Source organism: Poecile atricapillus, unplaced genomic scaffold (genome assembly GCF_030490865.1).
Source record: "Poecile atricapillus isolate bPoeAtr1 unplaced genomic scaffold, bPoeAtr1.hap1 scaffold_345, whole genome shotgun sequence".
NCBI lineage: Eukaryota > Metazoa > Chordata > Aves > Passeriformes > Paridae > Poecile > Poecile atricapillus.
Window position 1 is genome coordinate 4,748 of NW_026709142.1, and position 17,075 is coordinate 21,822.

General features: G+C 65.2%; 1 protein-coding gene across 1 annotated transcript in view; it reads right to left on the reverse strand.

Annotated features, from left to right (window-relative positions):
- Positions 1 to 474: 474 nt before the first annotated feature.
- Positions 475 to 17,075, reverse strand: part of LOC131574482 (E3 ubiquitin-protein ligase HUWE1-like) — a gene marked incomplete at its 5' end in the record, with an annotated part of 28,931 nt that continues 12,330 nt past the window's right edge. Inside the window, 16 exons of the mRNA XM_058828952.1 lie at positions 475 to 621; positions 1,626 to 1,725; positions 2,406 to 2,539; positions 3,722 to 3,967; positions 6,720 to 6,896; positions 6,991 to 7,048; positions 8,199 to 8,410; positions 8,500 to 8,591; positions 9,430 to 9,607; positions 12,226 to 12,332; positions 12,441 to 12,521; positions 13,758 to 13,859; positions 15,222 to 15,338; positions 15,419 to 15,530; positions 16,667 to 16,807; positions 16,897 to 17,024. Of these exons, the coding sequence (XP_058684935.1) occupies positions 475 to 621; positions 1,626 to 1,725; positions 2,406 to 2,539; positions 3,722 to 3,967; positions 6,720 to 6,896; positions 6,991 to 7,048; positions 8,199 to 8,410; positions 8,500 to 8,591; positions 9,430 to 9,607; positions 12,226 to 12,332; positions 12,441 to 12,521; positions 13,758 to 13,859; positions 15,222 to 15,338; positions 15,419 to 15,530; positions 16,667 to 16,807; positions 16,897 to 17,024 (2,132 nt within the window). The remainder of the gene's footprint in view (positions 622 to 1,625; positions 1,726 to 2,405; positions 2,540 to 3,721; positions 3,968 to 6,719; positions 6,897 to 6,990; positions 7,049 to 8,198; positions 8,411 to 8,499; positions 8,592 to 9,429; positions 9,608 to 12,225; positions 12,333 to 12,440; positions 12,522 to 13,757; positions 13,860 to 15,221; positions 15,339 to 15,418; positions 15,531 to 16,666; positions 16,808 to 16,896; positions 17,025 to 17,075) is intronic.

The window sequence follows — 17,075 nt, forward strand, 5'->3', positions numbered from 1 at the left end:
GGGGTCCCCCATCCCATTTTTGGGGGTCCCCATCCCGTTTTTGGGGGTCCCCATCCCGTTTTTGGGCTCCCCCATCCCGTTTTTGGGGTCCCCATCCCGTTTTTGGGGGTCCCCATCCGTTTTTGGGGTCCCCCATCCCGTTTTTGGGCTCCCCCATCCGTTTTTGGGGGTCCCCATCCCGTTTTTGGGGTCCCCATCCCGTTTTTGGGCTCCCCCATCCCATTTTTGGGATCCCCCATCCCGTTTTTGGGCTCCCCCATCCCATTTTTGGGGGTCCCCATCCCATTTTTGGGGGTCCCCATCCCGTTTCTGTGCTCCCCCATCCCGTTTTTGGCGGTCCCCATCCCGTTTTTGGGGGTCCCCATCCCGTTTTTGGGGGTCCCCATCCCGTTTTTGGGGTCCCCATCCCGTTTTTGTGCTCCCCCATCCCGTTTTTGGGGTCCCCATCCCGTTTTTGGGGGTCCCCATCCCCTTTTAGCCCCTCCTCACCCGAGAGCAGGGTTTGATCTGTTTGATGCGGGCGGCCATGGCCGGGGTGATCTTGGCCTTGGCTTTGGGGTCACTCCCGCTGGGCTCGTCCGTCTCCATCGGGGCCAGGGGCTCCCCCTCCAGCCCCATCCCCTCCAGGAGCCCCCAGCCGGGGGGGGGTCACTGCCCCCTGCCCCCCCCGCGGGGCCCGGAGCCTCCGCCTCGGCCTCTGGGGGGGATGGGGGTGAGAGACCCCCAGAGACCCCCCCAAACTGACCCCTGACCCCCCAAAACTGACCCCTTGACCCCCCAAAACTGACCCTTACCCAGAGACCCCCCCAAAACTGACCCTTGACCCCCCAAAACTGACCCTTAACCCAGAGACCCCCCCAAAACTGAGCTTAACCCAGAGACCCCCCAAAACTGACCCTTGACCCCCCAAAACTGACCCTTACCCAGAGACCCCCCCAAAACTGACCCTTGACCCCCAAAACTGACCCTTACCAGAGACCCCCCAAAAACTGACCCTTGACCCCCAAAACTGACCCTTAACCCAGAGACCCCCCCCAAAACTGACCCTTGATCCCCAAAACTGACCCTTACCCAGAGACCCCCCCAAACTGAGCTTAACCCAGAGACCCCCCCAAAACTGACCCTTAACCAGAGACCCCCCAAAACTGACCCTTACCCACCCCCCCCAACTCCTCCAAAATCCCCATAAAGACCCCCAGACCCCCATAAAGCCCCCCCAAAACCTCCCAAAAGCCCCAGACCCCCATTAACCCCCCAGTCCCCCATAAAGTCCCCATAAAACCCCTCCAGAGCCCCCTCCCCAGCCCCCCCAGCCCCCTCCCCAGCCCCCCAGAGACCCCTCCAGCCCCCCCAGCCCCCTCCCCAGCCCCCCAGAGACCCCTCCCAGCCCCCCAGAGACCCCTCCCAGCCCCCCCAGCCCCCTCCCAGCCCCCAGAGACCCCTCCCAGCCCCCCAGAGCCCCTCCCCAGCCCCCCAGAGACCCTCCCAGCCCCCCCAGCCCCTCCCCAGCCCCCCAGAGACCCCTCCCAGCCCCCAGCCCCCTCCCCAGCCCCCAGGCCCCTCCCAGCCCCCCAGAGACCCCTCCCCAGCCCCTCAGCCCCCCAGAGACCCCTCCCCAGCCGTACCTGGCCTGCGGCGCCCTGGGGGGGGCTGGGGGCCGTTTTCTCCTCTTTGGGCACCAGTTTCTGCATGTCGGCCTGGCCGAACTCACAGCCCGGGGGGAGGCTGGGGGGGCACGGGGGCACGGGGCTGGGGGGGCTGGGGGCAGCTCCTGCCCGCTGCTGAGCCCCCCGGTGCCATCCCAGTGCTCCCAGTGCCTCCCAGTGCTGCCCAGTGCCTCCCAGTGCTGCCCAGTGCTGCCCAGTGCCATCCCAGTGCTGCCAGTGCCATCCCAGTGCTGCCCAGTGCTGCCCAGTGCTGCCCAGTGCCATCCCAGTGCTGCTCCAGTGCTGCCAGTGCTGCCCAGTGCCTCCCAGTGCCCCTCCCAGTGCCTCCAGTGCCATCCCAGTGCTCCCAGTGCCCTCCCAGTGCTCCCAGTACCTGTTTGGGGTGCAGAGGGACAGCAGCACGGTGCTCTCCCACACCAGGGAGCAGTACAGCTGGCTCAGCCAGTGCTCCCAGTGCCCTCCCAGTGCCCCCAGTGCTGCTCCCAGTGCTCCCAGTGCCCCCCAGTGCTGCTCCAGTGCTCCAGTACCCCCCCAGTGCTCCCAGTACCTGTTTGGGTGCAGAGGGACAGCAGCACGGTGCTCTCCCACACCAGGGAGCAGTACAGCTGGCTCAGCCCAGTGCTCCCAGTGCTCCCAGTGCTCCCAGTGCCCCCAGTGCTGCTCCCAGTGCTCCCAGTGCCCTCCCAGTGCTCCCAGTGCCCCAGTGCTGCTCCAGTGCCCTCCCAGTGCTCCCAGTACCTGTTTGGGGTGCAGAGGGACAGCAGCACGGTGCTCTCCCACACCAGGGAGCAGTACAGCTGGCTCAGCTTGCCCAGCACGCTCAGCCCCAGCTGGGACCCCCACTGGTTCACGGAGATGGCCCTGATCTCGCTCTGGGGGGACAGCGGGACCCCAAAACCCCCTGAGACCCCTCCAAAGCTCCCCCAAACCCCCAGAGCTGCCCCCAAAATGATTTGGAAGGACCCAAAATCCCTTTTGAGTCCCCCAAACCCCATTCAAAACCCCCTAAACACCATTCAAACCTCCCAAAGCCCTCAAACCCCTTTCCAATCCCCCAAAACCCACTCCAAACCCCCCCAAACCCCACTGAAACCCCCCCAAACCCCATCCCAGACCCCCAAACCCCATTCAAACCCCCCCAAACCCAATTCAAACCCCCCCAAACCCAATTCAAACCCCCCAAACCCCACTGAAACCCCCCCAAACCCCATTCAAACCCCCCCAAACCCATCCCAGACCCCCAAACCCAATTCAAACCCCCCAAACCCAATTCAAACCCCCCAAAACCCACTGAAACCCCCCCAAACCCCTCCCCACACCCCCCAAACCCCATTCAAACCCCACTGAAACCCCCCCAAACCCAATTCAAACCCCCCCAAACCCAATCCAAACCCCCCAAAACCCCACTCAAACCCCCTAAACATCATTAAAACCTCCCCAAAGCCTCAAACCCCTTTCCAATCCCCCAAAACCCAATCCAAACCCCCCAAAACCCACTCAAACCCCCCCAAACCCCTCCCCACACCCCCCAAACCCCTCCCCATGCCCCCAAACCCAATTCAAACCCCCCCAAACCCCACTGAAACCCCCCCAAACCCACTGAAACCCCCCCAAACCCAATTCAAACCCCCTCAAACCCCATTCAAATCCCCCCAAACCCCCCCAAAACCCACTCAAACCCCCAAAAACCCCTCCTCACACCCCCCAAACCCCTCCCCACTCCTCCAAACCCCTCCCCACACCCCCCAAACCCCATCCCACAACCCGAAACCCCAATGAAACCCCCCCAAACCCCACTCAAACCCCCCCAAACCCCCCCAAACCCCTCCCCACACCCCCCAAACCCCATCCCACAACCCCAAACCCCAATGAAACCCCCCCAAACCCCACTCAAACCCCCCCAAACCCCACCCTATGTCCCCAAACCCAATTCAAACCCCCCCAAACCCCACTGAAACCCACCCAAACCCCCCCAAACCCCACTCAAACCCCCCCAAACCCCTCCCCACACCTCCAAACCCCCCTGAAACCCCCCCCAGCCCCTCCCCACTCACCTGTCCCACCCTGCAGGTGTGCACGAACATCATGATGAAGGCGTGGGCGGCGGTCAGCGCGTGCAGCAGGGGGGTGGCCTGGGCTGACAGGGTGGCATCGGCCACGGCCCCCGCGGCCGCCAGCTCCCGCAGCAGCACCGAGCCCCCCGGAGCCTCGATGGGCCGGTGCAGCGGCTCCAGCGCCGACAGCACCGCCTCCAGCTGCACCAGCCCCTCCTGCAGCACCTTGGGCTCGTGGGACAGCGTCTGGGGGGACATTGGGGACATTGAGGGGACACTGAACCCTCCTGCAGCACCTTGGGCTCGTGGGACAGGGTCTGGGGACATTGAGGGGACATTGAGGGGACACTGAGGGGTCACCAGCCCCTCCTGCAGCACCTTGGGCTCGTGGGACAGCGTCTGGGGGGACATTGGGGACATTGGGGACATTGAGGGGTCACCAGCCCCTCCTGCAGCACCTTGGGCTCGTGGGACAGGGTCTGGGGGGACATTGGGGACATTGAGGGGACACTGGGGACATTGAGGGGTCACCAGCCCCTCCTGCAGCACCTTGGGCTCGTGGGACAGCGTCTGGGGGGACATTGGGGACATTGAGGGGACATTGAGGGGACATTGAGGGGTCACCAGCCCCTCCTGCAGCACCTTGGGCTCGTGGGACAGCGTCTGGGGGGACATTGGGGACATTGAGGGGACATTGAGGGGACCCTGAACCCTCCTGCAGCACCTTGGGCTCGTGGGACAGCGTCTGGGGACATTGAGGGGACATTGAGGGGACACTGAGGGGTCACCAGCCCCTCCTGCAGCACCTTGGGCTCGTGGGACAGGGTCTGGGGGGACATTGAGGGGACATTGAGGGGACATTGGGGACACTGAGGGGTCACCAGCCCCTCCTGCAGCACCTTGGGCTCATGGGACAGGGTCTGGGGGGACACTGAGGGGACATTGAGGGGACATTGGGGACATTGAGGGGACATTGAGGGGACCCTGAACCCTCCTGCAGCACCTTGGGCTCGTGGGACAGCGTCTGGGGACATTGAGGGGACATTGAGGGGACATTGGGGGGACATTGAGGGGTCACCAGCCCCTCCTGCAGCACCTTGGGCTCGTGGGACAGGGTCTGGGGGGACATTGGGGGGACATTGAGGGGACATTGAGGGGTCACCAGCCCCTCCTGCAGCACCTTGGGCTCGTGGGACAGCGTCTGGGGACATTGAGGGGACATTGAGGGGACATTGAGGGGTCACCAGCCCCTCCTGCAGCACCTTGGGCTCGTGGGACAGGGTCTGGGGACATTGGGGGGACATTGAGGGGACATTGAGGGGACCCTGAACCCTCCTGCAGCACCTTGGGCTTGTGGGACAGGGTCTGGGGGGACATTGGGGACATTGAGGGGACATTAGGGGGTCACCAGCCCCTCCTGCAGCACCTTGGGCTCGTGGGACAGGGTCTGGGGACATTGAGGGGACATTGAGAGGACACTGGGGACATTGAGGGCTCACCAGCCCCTCCTGCAGCACCTTGGGCTCGTGGGACAGGGTCTGGGGGGACATTGGGGACATTGAGGGGACATTGAGGGGACACTGAGGGGACACTGGGGTCACTGAGGGGTCACCAGCCCCTCCTGCAGCACCTTGGGCTCGTGGGACAGCGTCTGGGGACATTGAGGGGACATTGAGGGGACATTGGGGGGACATTGAGGGGACCCTGAACCCTCCTGCAGCACCTTGGGCTCGTGGGACAGGGTCTGGGGGGACATTGAGGGGACATTGAGGGGACATTGAGGGGTCACCAGCCCCTCCTGCAGCACCTTGGGCTCGTGGGACAGGGTCTGGAGGGACATTGGGGACATTGGGGGGACATTGAGGGGTCACCAGCCCCTCCTGCAGCACCTTGGGCTCGTGGGACAGCGTCTGGGGGGACATTGGGGACATTGAGGGGACATTGGGGACACTGGGGGGACATTGAGGGGACACTGATGGGTCACCAGCCCCTCCTGCAGCACCTTGGGCTCGTGGGACAGGGTCTGGGGACATTGAAGGGACATTGGGGGGACATTGGGGACACTGGGAGGACATTGAGGGGACATTGAGGGGACATTGAGGGGACATTGAGGGGTCACCAGCCCCTCCTGCAGCACCTTGGGCTCGTGGGACAGCGTCTGGGGGGACAGAGGGCATCATCTGGGTCTGTACCAGGATGGATTTGCAGACCCCAGGATGGATTTTCAGCCCCCCAGGATGGATTTGCAGACCCCTAGGACGCATTCCCAGCCCCCCAGGACACATTTCCAACCCCCCAGGACACATTTCCAGCCCCCCAGCCCGTACCAGGATGGATTTGCAGCCCCCCAGGACACATTTCCAGCCCCCCAGGACACATTTGCAGCCCCCAGCCCGTACCAGGATGGATTTGCAGCCCCCCAGGACGCATTTCCAGACCCCCAGGACGCGTTTCCAGCCCCCAGCCCGTACCAGGATGGATTTGCAGCCCCCCAGGATGATTTCCAGCCCCCCAGGATGATTTCCAGCCCCCCAGCCCGTACCAGGATGGATTTGCAGCCCCCCAGGATGGATTTGCAGCCCCCCAGGACACATTTCCAGCCCCCCAGGACACATTTGCAGCCCCCAGCCCGTACCAGAATGGATTTCCAGCCCCCCAGGACACATTTCCAACCCCCCAGGACGCATTTCCAGCCCCCCAGGATGATTTCCAGCCCCCAGGCCGTACCAGGATGGATTTGCAGACCCCAGCCACAGCCTGGCACGCTGCCGAGGTGGGGAAATCCACGGGCAGGTTGGGCAGCCCCAGGATGGATTTGCAGCCCCCAGGACACATTTCCAGCCCCCCAGGATAATTTCCAGCCCCCAGCCCGTACCAGGATGGATTTGCAGACCCCCAGGACGCATTTCCAGCCCCCCAGGACACATTTCCAGCCCCCCAGCCCGTACCAGGACACATTTCCAGCCCCCAGGACACGTTCCCAGCCCCCAGCCCGTACCAGGATGGATTTGCAGACCCCAGCCACAGCCTGGCACGCTGCAGAGGTGGGGAAATCCACGGGCAGGTTGGGCAGCCCCAGGATGGTGACGAGCGGGCGCAGCCCCCGCTGGGCCACGAACTCCTGGCAGTGATCGTCCGTGGTGTTGTTGCTCAGGATGGACTCCACGAACTTCATCTGGGGAAAAAGGGGGTCAGGGGGGCTCTGCAGCCCCTGGGGAGGGGGGCAGGAGCCGTGGGGACCCCCAGGGACGGCGCTGGGCCTCGCTCACCACGTTGAGGATGTAATCCATCAGCGGGATGGGGATGCGCTCCTCCGTGCCCACCACGCTGGGGGCACAGGGGGGTGAGTGAGACCCCTCCCCAGCACAGGAAACCACAGCTGCTGGGGCTGGGGGCACCCCAAAGCCCTGGGAACACCCCTGGGGGCACCCCCAGATCCCTGGGGACACCCCCAGACCCCTGGGGACACCCCCAGACCTCTAGGGACACCCCCAGACCCCTGAGGACACCCCCAAACCCCTGGGGACACCCCCAGACCCCTGGGGACACCCCCAAACCCCTGGGGACACCCCCAAACCCCTGGGGGCACCCCCAAACCCCTGGGGACACCTCAGACCCCTGGGGACACCCCCAAACCCCTGGGGACACCCCCAGATCCCTGGGGACACCTCAGACCCCTGGGGGCACCCCAAACCCCTGGGGACACCCCCAGACCCCTGGGGACACCCCCAAACCCCTGGGGACACCCCTGGGGACACCCCCAAACCCCTGGGGACACCCCCAAACCCCTGGGGACATCCCCAAACCCCTGGGGACATCCCCAAACCCCTGGGGACACCCCCAGACCCCTGAGGACACCCCCAGACCCCTGGGGACACCCCCAAACCCCTGGGGACACCTCAGACCCCTGGGGACACCCCTGGGGACACCCCAAACCCCTGGGGACACCCCCAGACCCCTGGGGACATCCCCAAACCCCTGGGGACACCCCCAGACCCCTGGGGGCACCCCCAAAGCCCTGGGGACACCCCTGGGGACACCCCCAGATCCCTGGGGACACCCCCAGACCTCTAGGAACACCCCCAAACCCCTGGGGACAGCGCTGGGGACACCCCCAGACCCCTCCAGCAGCCCCCAGACCCCCGAGGACACCCCAGACCCCTTCAGAAGCCCCCAGACCCCTGAGGACACCCCTTGGGACACCCCCAGACCCCTCCAGCAGCCCCCAGACCCCTCCAGCAGCCCCCAGATCCCTGGTGACACCCCCAGACCTCTCCAGAAGCCCCCAGACCCCCGAGGACACCCCTTGGGACACCCCCAGACCCCTCCAGCAGCCCCCAGACCCCTTGGGACTCCCCCAGACCCCTCCAGCAGCCCCCAGACCCCTGAGGACACCCCCTGGGACACCCCCAGACCCCTCCAGCAGCCCCCAGACCCCTCCAGCAGCCCCCAGACCCCCCCCCTCAGCCCCGCTCACGTCTGGCTGGGCTCGGCCTCGCTCTGCTGGGCGGCCCCGAAGCTCTGCATGGCCTGCACCTCCTCCTCCTCCTCATCCTCGCTCGACGCCTCCTCGGCGGCGTGGGGGGAGCGCGGGGGCGGCGCCGCCGCCGTCCCGTCCGCCTTCTGCATCGACGGCTTCTGGCAGATGTACCTGGGGTCCCGGCCCAGGCTGCAGATCTCCTCCAGCAGCTGGGGAGGGGGCTCCCGTTAATGAGGGGGGGGACAGGATGGGTTTGGGGGGGGTCCCCGGACCCCCGGGGGTGGCCCCAAGTTGTCACCTTGATGATGGCGGTGGTGGCGTCGGTCTTGAGCGTGGGCTGGTGGCGCATCAGCTCGTCCACGGCGCTGCCCAGGTTGGAGGCTGTGTCACCTGGGGGGGGGACACGGCGGGTTTGGGGGGGTCACAGAGGGTTTGGGGGGTCACAGAGGGGGTTTGGGGGGGTCACAGAGGGGGTTTGGGGGGGTCACAGAGGGTTTGGTGTTCCCATCCCCAGGTGTGTCCCCATCCCTCCCCAGCTGTGTCCCCTCTGTCCCCAGGTGTGTCCCCTCTCTCCCCAGGTGTGTCCCCAGGTGTGTCCCCTCTCTCCCCAGGTGTGTCCCCATTCCCAGGTGTGTCCCCAGGTGTGTCCCCAGGTGTGTCCCCTGTGTCCCCAGGTGTGTTCCCCTCCCTCCCCAGGTGTCCCCAGGTGTGTCCCCAGGTGTGTCCCCTCTCTCCCCAGGTGTGTCCCCATCCCCAGGTGTGTCCCCAGGTGTGTCCCCAGTGTCCCCAGGTGTGTCCCCAGTGTCCCCAGGTGTGTCCCCAGTGTCCCCAGGTGTGTCCCCAGTATCCCCAGGTGTGTCCCCAGGTGTGTCCCCAGTGTCCCCAGGTGTGTCCCCAGGTGTGTCCCCAGTGTCCCCAGCTGTGTCCCCAGGTGTGTCCCCTCTCTCCCCAGGTGTCCCCAGGTGTGTTCCCTCCCTCCCCAGGTGTGTCCCCATCCCCAGGTGTGTCCCCAGTGTCCCCAGGTGTGTCCCCTCTCTCCCCAGGTGTGTCCCCAGGTGTATCCCCAGTGTCCCCAGGTGTGTCCCCATCCCCAGGTGTGTCCCCAGGTGTGTCCCCAGGTGCTCCCATCCCCAGGTGTGTTCCCAGTGTCCCCAGGTGTGTTCCCAGTGTCCCCAGGTGTGTCCCCAGGTGTGTCCCCCATGTCCCCAGGTGTGTTGCCGTGTCTCACCGAGGGGGTCGGAGCTGCGGCGGCGGCGCATGGCGGGCAGGTAATCGGGGGAGAGCAGCACCTTGAAGAGGCGCTCGAAGGGCTGGCACTGCACGAAGCTCTGCAGCCCCCGCGCGTTCAGGCACAGCGCGCTGAACACGTTGGGCAGCGAGCCCAGCACCTCCCGCGTGGCTGGAACCTGCACAGGTGAGGGGGTCAGGCACACCTGGGGCAGGTGTGGGGCTGGTGAGGGGGTCAGGCACACCTGGGGCTGGTGTGGGGCTGGTGTGGGGCAGGGGAGGGGATCAGACACACCTGGGGCTGGTGAGGGGGTCAGGCACACCTGGGGCAGGTGTGGGGCAGGGGAGGGGGTCAGACACACCTGGGGCTGGTGTGGGGCAGGTGTGGGGCTGGTGAGGGGGTCAGACACACCTGGGGCAGGTGTGGGGCAGGGGAGGGGGTCAGACACACCTGGGGCTGGTGTGGGGCAGGTGTGGGGCTGGTGAGGGGGTCAGACACACCTGGGGCTGGTGTGGGGCAGGTGAGGGGGTCAGGCACACCTGGGGCAGGTGTGGGGCAGGGGAGGGGGTCAGGCACACCTGGGGCTGGTGTGGGGCAGGTGAGGGGGTCAGGCACACCTGGGGCTGGTGTGGGGCTGGTGAGGGGGTCAGACACACCTGGGGCTGGTGTGGGGCAGGGGAGGGGGTCAGACACACCTGGGGCTGGTGTGGGGCTGGTGTGGGGCAGGTGTGGAGCTGGGGCACAGCTGGCACAGCTGGTGAGGGGCAGGTGTGGGTCAGACACACCTGGGGCAGGTGTGGGGCAGGCACAGGTGAGAGCACAGGTGCAGGGCAGGAAATGGGACAGGTACAAAGTGAATGTGGGGAGAGTGAAGGACAGGTGGGACAGCTGAGGGTGAAACAGGTGCAGCAGGAAATGGGACAGGTGAGACAACAAGGGAGGGGACACACAAGGGGACAGGTAACACAAGACAGGTGACAAATAGCAGAGATGACAGGTGACACAGGTGATATAACACAGGTAACACAGGTGATATAACACAGGTAGCACACGTGATATAACACAGGTAACACAGACGACATAACACGGGTAACACAAATGATATAACACAGGTGATGCAACACAGGTAACAGGCAACAGGTGAATTACACTCATGTCCTTGATGAGCAGCGCGTGCAGCATGACGTCGGTGAGGGGACAGACACAGGACAGGGGAGGGCACAGGACAGGTGACACAGGACAGGTAACACAGGTGACACAGGACAGGTGAGACAGGTGACAGAGGTGACACTCACGTCCTTGATGAGCAGCGCATGCAGCATGACGTCGGTGAGGGGACACACGAGGGGACACACGAGGGGACAGACACAGGACAGGAGGAGGGCACAGGACAGGTGACAGGTGACAGGTGACACAGGACAGGTGACACAGGTGACACTCACGTCCTTGATGAGCAGCGCGTGCAGCATGACGTCAGTGAGGGGACACACGAGGGGACAGACACAGGACAGGAGGAGGGCACAGGACAGGTGACACAGGACAGGTGACACAGGTGACACAGGACAGGTAGCACAGGTGACACAGGTGACACTCACGTCCTTGATGAGCAGCGCGTGCAGCATGACGTCGGTGAGGGGATGAGTGAGGGGACAGACACAGAACAGGGGAGGGCACAGGTGGGAGGACAGGTAACACAGGTGACACAGAACAGGTAACACAGGTGACACAGGTGACACAGGTGACACTCACGTCCTTGATGAGCAGCGCGTGCAGCATGACGTCGGTGAGGGGACAGACACAGAACAGGGGAGGGCACAGGTGGGAGGACAGGTAACACAGGTGACACAGGACAGGTGACAGGTAACACAGGTGACAGGTGACACAGGTGACACAGGTGACACAGGTGACACTCACGTCCTTGATGAGCAGCGCGTGCAGCATGACGTCGGTGAGGGGACAGACACAGGACAGGGGAGGGCACAGGTGGGAGGACAGGTAACACAGGTGACACAGGACAGGTGACACAGGTGACACTCACGTCCTTGATGAGCAGCGCGTGCAGCATGACGTCAGTGAGGGGACACACGAGGGGACAGACACAGGACAGGAGGAGGGCACAGGACAGGTGACACAGGACAGGTGACACAGGTGACACAGGTGACACTCACGTCCTTGATGAGCAGCGCGTGCAGCATGACGTCGGTGAGGGGACACACGAGGGGACAGACACAGGACAGGAGGAGGGCACAGGACAGGTGACAGGTAACACAGGTGACACAGGACAGGTGACACAGGTGAGACAAGTGACACAGGTGACACTCACGTCCTTGATGAGTAGCGCGTGCAGCATGACGTCGGTGAGGGGATGAGTGAGGGGACAGACACAGGACAGGGGAGGGCACAGGACAGGTGACACAGGACAGGTGACAGGTGACACAGGACAGGTGAGACAGGTGACACAGGTGACACTCACGTCCTTGATGAGCAGCGCGTGCAGCATGACGTTGGTGAGGGGATGAGTGAGGGGACAGACACAGGACAGGAGGAGGGCACAGGTGGGAGGACAGGTAACACAGGTGACACAGGTGACACAGGACAGGTGACACAGGTGACACAGGTGACACTCACGTCCTTGATGAGCAGCGCGTGCAGCATGACGTCGGTGAGGGGATGAGTGAGGGGACAGACACAGGACAGGGGAGGGCACAGGTGGAAGGATAGGTAACACAGGTGACACAGAACAGGTGACACAGGTGACACAGGACAGGTAGCACAGGTGACACAGGTGACACTCACGTCCTTGATGAGCAGCGCGTGCAGCATGACGTCGGTGAGGCCGTTGTCCTGCAGCGAGGACAGCAGCGAGGGCTCCTGGAACACGAAGACCGTCACCACCTCGGTCGCTGCGGCGGGAGGAGAGAGGGGGGCACTGAGGGCAGGTAGAGCACCTGGCGGGGTCCCCGCGCCGCGCCCGCCCCGCGCTGCCCGGGCGGGGCCGGGGCGTGGCTCACCCAGCAGGAACAGCGAGGGGCCGTAGTACTCGGCGTTGCTGATGATGTGCTTCAGGGAGGTGGGCAGCGAGCCGTCCATCACTGCGGGGACAGCGGGGACAGGGGACAGAGGTCAGGGGGGACAGGGGGTCAGTGTGGGGACAGGGGGGTCAGGGGGGTCAGAGGTCAGGGGGGACAGGGGGTCAGGGTGGGGACAGGGGGGACAGGGGGTCAGTGTGGGGACAGTGGGGTCAGGGGTCAGTGGGAACAGGGGGGTCAGAGGTCAGGGGGATCAGGGGGTCAGTGTGGGGACAGTGGGGTCAGGGGGGTCAGGGGGGTCAGAGGTCAGGGGGGACAGGGGGTCAGTGTGGGGACAGGGGGGTCAGGGGGATCAGGGGTCAGTGGGAACAGGGGGGTCAGAGGTCAGGGGGGACAGCGGGTCAGTGTGGGGACAGGGGGGTCAGGGGGGTCAGGGGTCAGTGGTCAGGGGGGTCAGTGGAGTCAGGGATCACTGGGGTCAGTGGAGACAGGGGTCGGTGGGGTCATTGTGGTCAGTGGGGTCATTGTGGTCAGTGGGGTCAGTGTGGGGTCAGTGTGGTCAGGGGTCGCTGGGTCAGGGGTCATTGGGCTCAGTGGACTCAGTGGTCACTGGGTCAGGGGTCGGTGGGGTCAGTGGTCAGCGGTCTCAGGGGTCAGTGTGGTCAGTGTGGTCAGCGGTCTCAGTGGTCAGTGTGGTCAGCGGTCTCAGTGGTCAGTGTGGTCAGTGTGGTCAGTGTGGTCAGCGGTCTCAGTGGTCAGTGTGGTCAGTGGGGTCAGTGGGGTCAGTGGTCTCAGGGATCAGTGTGGTCAGTGGGGTCAGTGGGGTCACCGGGCTCAGGGCTCAGGGCTCAGTGGGGTCAGTGGTCTCAGTGGTCAGTGGTCAGTGTGGTCAGTGGTCTCAGTGGTCAGCGGTCTCAGGGGTCAGTGGTCAGTGGGGTCAGTGGTCTCAGTGGTCTCAGTGGTCAGTGTGGTCAGTGGTCTCAGTGGTCAGTGGGGTCAGTGTGGTCAGTGGTCAGCAGTCTCAGGGGTCAGTGTGGTCAGTGGTCTCAGTGGTCAGCGGGGTCAGTGTGGTCAGTGGTCTCAGGGGTCAGTGGTCAGTGTGGTCAGTGTGGTCAGTGGTCAGCGGTCTCAGTGGTCAGTGTGGTCACTGGTCAGCGGTCTCAGTGGTCAGTGGGGTCAGTGTAGTCAGTAGTCAGTAGTCTCAGGGGTCAGTGGTCAGCGGTCTCAGTGGTCAGTGTGGTCAGTGGTCTCAGTGGTCAGCAGTCTCAGTGGTCAGCGGTCTCAGCAGTGACCACGCACCGTGCCGGATGCCGTCGGAGAAGGCGGGGTCCTGGATGGCTTTTTTGAGGAAGTTCAGCATGGATTTGAGCAAAGCCGCGCGCTGGGGGATGCACTGCACTCCTGGGGAGGGGGCACACGGGTGAGACCCCCGCCAGGTGTCCCCAGTGTCCCCAGGGTGTCCCCAGAGTGTCCCCAGGTGTCCCCAGGTGTGTCCCCAGCATGTCCCCAGTGTCCCCAGGGTGTCCCCAGGGTGTCCCAGGGTGTCCCCAGAGTGTCCCCAGCGTGTCCCCAGGGTGTCCCCAGGGTGTCCCAGGTGTCCCCAGTGTGTCCCCAGGGTGTCCCCAGGGTGTCCCAGGTGTCCCCAGAGTGTCCCCAGGGTGTCCCCAGGGTGTCCCCAGTGTCCCCAGAGTGTCCCCAGAGTGTCCCCAGCGTGTCCCCAGGGTGTCCCAGGAGTCCCCAGTGTCCCCAGAGTGTCCCCAGAGTGTCCCCAGTGTCCCCAGGGTGTCCCCAGGGTGTCCCCAGAGTGTCCCAGAGTGTCCCAGTGTCTCCAGGGTGTCCCCAGAGTGTCCCCAGAGTGTCCCCAGGTGTCCCCAGGTGTCCCCAGAGTGTCCCCAGGGTGTCCCCAGAGTGTCCCCAGAGTGTCCCAGAGTGTCCCAGTGTCTCCAGGGTGTCCCCAGAGTGTCCCCAGAGTGTCCCCAGGTGTCCCCAGGTGTCCCCAGCGTGTCCCCAGCGTGTCCCCAGTGCGTCCCAGTGTGTCCCAGAGTGTCCTCAGAGCGTCCCCAGGGTGTCCCCAGAGTGTCCCCAGAGCGTCCCCAGTGTCCCCAGCGTGTCCCAGAGTGTCCCAGAGTGTCCCAGAGTGTCCCCAGCGTGTCCCGAGTGTCCCCAGGGTTTCCCCAGAGTGTCCCCAGAGTGTCCCCAGAGTGTCCCAGCGTGTCCCCAGGTGTGTCCCCAGCGTGTCCCAGGAGTCCCCAGCGTGTCCCCAGTGTCCCCAGCGTGTCCCCAGTGTCCCCAGAGTGTCCCCAGAGTGTCCCCAGTGTCCCCAGCGTGTCCCAGCATGTCCCCAGTGTCCCCAGAGTGTCCCAGCGTGTCCCCAGCGTGTCCCCAGCGTGTCCCCAGCGTGTCCCAGGTGTCCCCAGCGTGTCCCCAGTGTCCCCAGCATGTCCCCAGTGCGTCCCAGCGTGTCCCAGAGTGTCCCAGAGTGTCCCAGGTGTCCCCAGCATGTCCCCAGTGTCCCCAGCGTGTCCCCAGTGTCCCCAGTGCGTCCCAGCGCGTCCCAGCGTGTCCCCAGCGTGTCCCAGGTGTCCCCAGCGTGTCCCCAGTGTCCCCAGCGCGTCCCAGCGTGTCCCCAGCGCGTCCCAGCGTGTCCCCAGGGTGTCCCCAGGTGTCCCCAGAGTGTCCCAGAGTGTCCCCAGAGTGTCCCCAGTGCGTCCCCAGTGTCCCCAGCGTGTCCCCAGCGTGTCCCCACCCCTGGGGGTCACCTACCGCCGCGTGGGGCCGGGCCGGCCACGCCGCTGGTGCCGGCCACGGCGGCCGGAGCCGGGGGGTCCGGCCGGGCTTCGGCCGAGGGGCCGGGGCTGCTCTCCATGGCCACGTCGGTCACTGCGGGGGGGACGGGGACGTCACGGGGGACACGGGTGACACCGAGGGAGGGGGTGGCACTGCCAGCCCCCCCTGCTCACCCTCCATGTCCGTCTCCATGTCCTCGCCCTCGGGCAGGGCGGCGGCCGGCGGGCGCTGCACTTTGGGCTTGATGACGAAGGGACACTCGCGGCGGCACAGGTCAACCTCGTGCTGGGGGGGACAGAGACTCAGCACCCCAAAACAGCCTGGGGGACCCCAAAACAGCCCTGGGGGACCCCAAAACAGCACTGGGGGACCCCAAAACAGCCCGGGGGACCCCAAAACAGCCCTGGGAGACCCCAAAACAGCCCTGGGGAATCCAAAACAGCCTGGGGGAGCCCAAAACAGCCCTGGGGGAACCCTAAAACAGCCTGGGGGACCCTAAAACAGCCTGGGGGACCCCAAAACAGCCCTGGGGGAACTGCAAACAGCCCTGGGAGACCCCAAAACAGCACCAGGGGAACCCAAAACAGCCTGGGGAGCCCAAAACAGCCCGGGGGAACCCCAAAACAGCCCGGGGACCCCAAAACAACCCTGGGGGAACCCAAAACAACCCCGGGGGACCCTAAAACAGCACCAGGGAACCCCAGAACAACCCTGGGGGAGCCCAAAACAGCCCCGGGGGAGCCCAAAACAGCCCGGGGGACCCCAAAACAGCCTGGGGAACCCCCAAAGCAACCCCGGGGGACCTCAAACCAGCCCCAGGTGACCCCAAAGCAACCCTGGGGGACCTCAAAACAGCACCGGGGGAACCCCAAACCAGCCTGGGGAACCCCCAAAGCAACCCCGGGGGACCTCAAAGCACCCCCAGGTGACCCCAAAGCAACCCTGGGGGACCCCAAAGCACCCCCAGGTGACCCCAAAGCAACCCCGGGGGACCTCAAAGCACTCCCAGGTGACCCCAAAGCAACCCCGGGGAACCTCAAAGCACCCCCAGGTGACCCCAGACCAGCCCCAGGGAACCCCAAACCAGCCTGGGGAACCCCAAAGCAACCCCGGGGAACCTCAAAGCACCCCCAGGTGACCCCAGACCAGCCCCAGGGAACCCCAAACCAGCCTGGGGAACCCCAAAGCAACCCCGGGGAACCTCAAAGCACCCCCAGGTGACCCCAAAGCAGCCCCGGGGAACCCCAAAACAGCCTGGGGAACCCCAAAACAGCCCTGAGGGAACCCAAAACAGCCTGGGGAACCCAAAGCAACCCCGGGGGACCTCAAAGCACCCCCAGGTGACCCCAAAGCACCCCCAGGTGACCCCAAAGCACCCCCAGGTGACCCCAGACCAGCCCCGGGGGGCGCAGGGGCGGCACCTCCAGGCGGTAGATGAAGATGGACAGCCCGCTGTGCGACTGGAAGGCCGCCATGTCCAGGTTGGTGATGAGATCCACCACGCGCACGGCCCGCGTGACGAAGGTGATCTGGTCCTGCTCGTCCCCCAGGAACTTGATCACCTGGCGGGGGGGCGTGGCGGGCGCGTCAGGCGGCGCCCGAGGCTCACCTGAGAGCTCCCCCCACCCACCCCGAGGCACCACGAGCTCACCTTGAGCAGCGCCTCCATCATCCCGCACGACACCAGCGCCTCGCCGCCCGCGTCGTAGCTGGCCAGGTGGTAGAGGAAGGAGAAGAGCGCCGTGGCGAACTGGTGGGGGTAGGGCTCCATGGAAGGGTCTGGAAGGGTGGGACAGGTGGGGTTAGGGCGGGTCAGGGCCCCCCCCCAGG